Below are 3,843 nucleotides of genomic sequence, written 5' to 3'. Positions count from 1 at the left end.
CTGGAGCTGGGAGGTGCGGCGGGCCCCGGCCCGGGTCTCCTCTCCCTGGGCGGTATGTTCGTTATGGCGAACTTGCGTTGTTAACGTTGCTGAAGTGACCGCAGAGTTGCTGCGATGGGAGTGGTTGTCGTGTCTTCGCTATATTCTTCTCGTACTTTCACTGGAAGCGTTGAAATGGCTATTTAAAAGCGTCTTGCGGGCTTTGCGTTAATAGCGCTGTTAAAGCACTTGCTGCGGTTAAGCAATTCTTTATTAAAGCAGTTATTAAAAATACGTTTAACATTTGCGTTCTCAAACGTACATTTTAAAAAACGTTTATTATACTATTTTTATTATTCAAGCTTTAGAGAAATGGATTTTTAGTATTAAAAACTACTTTAGTCTGGGAGAGGCAGGAGGCTGCAGGGTCCCCCCCCCGAGGCAGGCTGTGTCCTGGCCTGCTCCGCTGCCCCCTGACCCTGGGGGAAAAAAATTTAAAAAAAAAAAAAAAGGCAAAAATTTCATAGCGTTGTTACTTAAGTCAGGGAGAGTTGCCCTCGTGGCTATAATAAGCACAGGGATGTCGAGTGCCCGGGTTCACGGTCTTCTGCTCTTGCTGATGGTGTGGTTTTTTTTTTTGGCAGGGGGTGGGGGTTGCGTTTGTCTAAAACAGCGAAATCTAGTACGGTTTGCGATAAGGCTGTTAAGCCGCGTGCTGAAAATAATCCACCTGGCGCAGGTGAATAATCAAACAAACGCTTTCAGATGAAGCAACGCTGAAGGGAATTGGTGGAAGTAATGCCCTGGTCCTGCCAGCAAAAAAAGCAAAGAAGAAAAAAGTAGCCCGTGTTGTGCAACAACAGAAGAAACCCCTAAGCAAGAAACAGAAGAAAAACCTGCAGAAAGTTTTAGAGCAGAAGGAGAAGAAAAAACAGGTACGTTGCTGCTTGCTGGTAACTCCAGCTTTGCGACTTCTGTGAAAATGATAAAGTTAACTTGATATCAGCACGTGGAACAGGTCGATGTGGGTAAGCGTCTGCAGAGGCTTCCCTCGCGCTGCGACTCTGGCGGTCCCCGGTACCTGACGGGATTGCATTGCTGGTGTGAAAAACCAGAGGTGGGGCAATGGCTCTGCAGCGCCAGCGAGCGCTGTCGGGCTGCGAACTGTCCGGGGCGTCTCAAGGACGTGCAGGTGCTGAAGTTTAAGAGTTTATGTTGCAACAGCGTTAGCCATCCCTTTGCTGGGTGTTTTGGCAAAAGCATGCCGCCACCCACGCGCTCTTGAGTGTAAGTCTAGAGGGGAAGAGCATTCCCCTCCCGCTCAATGGATCAGGCGTTGCAGGAACGCCTCGTTTCTGGGTCCTGGTTCCCGTTCCGTCTTTGACCCTGACCGAATAGATGCGTGTTGTGAAGTACACCCCTAGCACGGTAAATGACATTATATTTTAAAAGCATTCTCACAGACTGTATGAGAAGCTTTGTCCTGCTGCAAAATGCCAAGCTCGATGCACCCCTGACTCTGCTGCTGCCGGTGCTTCTGAAATACGTATTTCCAGCTCTTGCATATTTTCTGTATGCAAATACAGCTTTTCTGGCTTTGTAAAAGCTTTCCAGGCAAAATTCATGTTCATTTTAGTGTCTGAACAATGGCTTTGACAAACGAACTCTGTTTTTGGAGGTAGTTTAAAACTGCTCCTGCCTGACCTGCCAGCGCTGTGTCCCACGTGAGGGAGTTGAAGGGAGGCGTCCATTGCTCCAGTCCTCGCTCCAGCAGTTTAGTTCAAATCCATTTTCTTCGCTGTTGTTTGAAGGGTGCAGCTGAGCTTTTCATTGCAGCGATGAAGGGTCAAGTCCACATTTCTCCTATTTTTGCTCTAGCGCAGGGCTGAGATCTTCATCGGGGAGGACTGACCGTGTGGCAGCAGGAACGTCTTTACAACTTCACAGCAAGATTTGCCAGAGCACACCCTTTAAAACCAAAGTGCAAATCTTGAAATGAAATTATTTCCTGGTGAAAATAAGCACTGATTTTGGTTGTTTTTCCCAAATAGCGAGCTGAGTTGCTGAGCAAGCTGAATGAGGTCCAAGCTTCTGAGGCAGAAATGAAACTTCTGTACACTACTTCCAAACTGGGTATTGGGGAGCGCATGTATCAGGCTAAAAGGTAAAGCGTTATTTGGAAAGAACCGTTCTGGTTTATCGCGGTGGTTGAAAACTTGGCAACCTTTGTAGCTTTTTTGTGCTTGATTTTTTTTTTTTCTTTTTACTGTGTACAGGTTCTTCAGAATGGATTATTTTAAATAATTTTCTATTTTTATCTGATAATATGGTAGTTATTTTCTTGTTTAACTGACATCCTCCTGAGAGGATGTTAGTTAAAATAACTTGGTCATCCCTGTCGTAAGGGATGAGGTGGGTGACAATTATATCTGCGTACTCTTACAAATTATGCTAAACTACATAATTGGTGGATAAACGTTTACTTTTTTGTTGTATTGGAAAGCATCGACTGATGCAGCCCTTAGTTACTGGATTTATCAAGAGCTGCATTTAGCAGAAGCTGAAATAAATTAAACTACAAAGATGTCTTCTAAAGTAATGAATAAATGTCCATGTAGAGCGTGCTTAGATACGAATCCAGCAATAGGGTCAGCCGAGGCTTTACCTGGCAGAGTTGTGAAAGCCTCCAGGGATGGAGATCCTTGGAGAACGGGGTTAACCTCCCTGGGTAACCGCTTCTGGCGCTGCACTACACCCAAGGTGTAGAAGTTCTCCCTATTTGAGTAAAACCTGGGTTCAGGCTCAGGCAGTGGCTTTTGATGACGTGACTTTTCTGGTTTTATGAATTAGAATTCTATAGAATTCTATGATTCTATGACTTTTCTGGTTTGTGTGGAAGACGTGTCTGGCTTGAGGTCCTGGAGAACATTGACCGAAACGTAGTTCACATGTTGATGTTTTGTTCTAGGATGATACAGGAGCCAGGGACTGCTGTACCTGAAAAGATCAGGAGCATCAGCGGTGCAAACAAGAGAAGACACAGCTCAAATTCAGAATCGGAATCTGAGGAAGAACCCAGTAGCTCTGAGGAGGAGAAGGAAGAGCAGAAACAAGAAATTGAAAAGTCTTCAGCCAGTGACTTGAATACCGCTGAAAAGCCAGAGGAAGGCGTGAAGGCGGCGGTGGCTGACCAGCAGCCGGCTGGTCCTAGCGCGCCCGTTTGCCAGAGAGCCTCCAACAAACCGTCTTGCAAGCCTGCGGTTTTCATTCCTGTGGACAGGTCTCCTGAGATTCAGGTGAGGCTCTGTGAACAGCAAAGTGCTTATTAAAGGTTGGAGATCGTGGTGTCTTCCATCAGATTAGGTCACTGCAGACACTGTAGCGTTATCTTGTGTCTCTGGCTAATACTGCGTGCAGCAGTGTGCGCTTGGGGTCCTTGGTCTGGCAAGTTGTACGTGTACCTTTCTGAGCTTTAAGCCTGTCTAATCTAGCAGAAGGAAAACTAGTTTTGTTTTAGGATGTAAGCATTTGTCTCTAGTTTTAAATATAGACTCTATTAGCAGTCTTTTATCGTTCTTCGCTGGAAAATCTTGTGAAGTCACTTTTAGCTCTCCGTTACGCTGTATCTTAGGCAGGGTAGTTTCATACCATTTGCTGTAGGTTGGGCGTTCTGTAGAAATGGGAAAAGCTCCGCGTGCGTCTGAGCAGACGAGACAGAGTTGTGAAATGAGTTTTTGCTTGAAGTGCTGTATTGATAAACTCGAGGGACTCTGAAGTTTCACAAATGAAAGTGCAGGGCTTGCCAGCTGCTTTCTGGGAAGCTGTTCTGATGACTAGTTCTTGGGCGTGCTGGTGTGATGTTAG

At 45.8% G+C, this 3,843-nt stretch overlaps 1 protein-coding gene across 1 annotated transcript in view; it reads left to right on the top strand.

The window, feature by feature from the left end:
- Positions 1–3,843, top strand: part of DHX37 (DEAH (Asp-Glu-Ala-His) box polypeptide 37) — a 19,382-nt gene that overhangs the window by 1,776 nt on the left and 13,763 nt on the right. Inside the window, exons 3-6 of the mRNA XM_009320958.1 lie at positions 7–13; positions 745–914; positions 2,031–2,143; positions 2,948–3,275. Coding sequence (XP_009319233.1) covers positions 7–13; positions 745–914; positions 2,031–2,143; positions 2,948–3,275 — 618 coding nt within the window. The remainder of the gene's footprint in view (positions 1–6; positions 14–744; positions 915–2,030; positions 2,144–2,947; positions 3,276–3,843) is intronic.

This window comes from Pygoscelis adeliae, unplaced genomic scaffold (assembly GCF_000699105.1).
Source record: "Pygoscelis adeliae isolate BGI_AS28 unplaced genomic scaffold, ASM69910v1 Scaffold353, whole genome shotgun sequence".
In the NCBI taxonomy this organism is placed as follows: domain Eukaryota; kingdom Metazoa; phylum Chordata; class Aves; order Sphenisciformes; family Spheniscidae; genus Pygoscelis; species Pygoscelis adeliae.
Note: the sequence above shows the minus strand (reverse complement) of the source record. Positions and strands in the feature narration are given on the sequence as shown.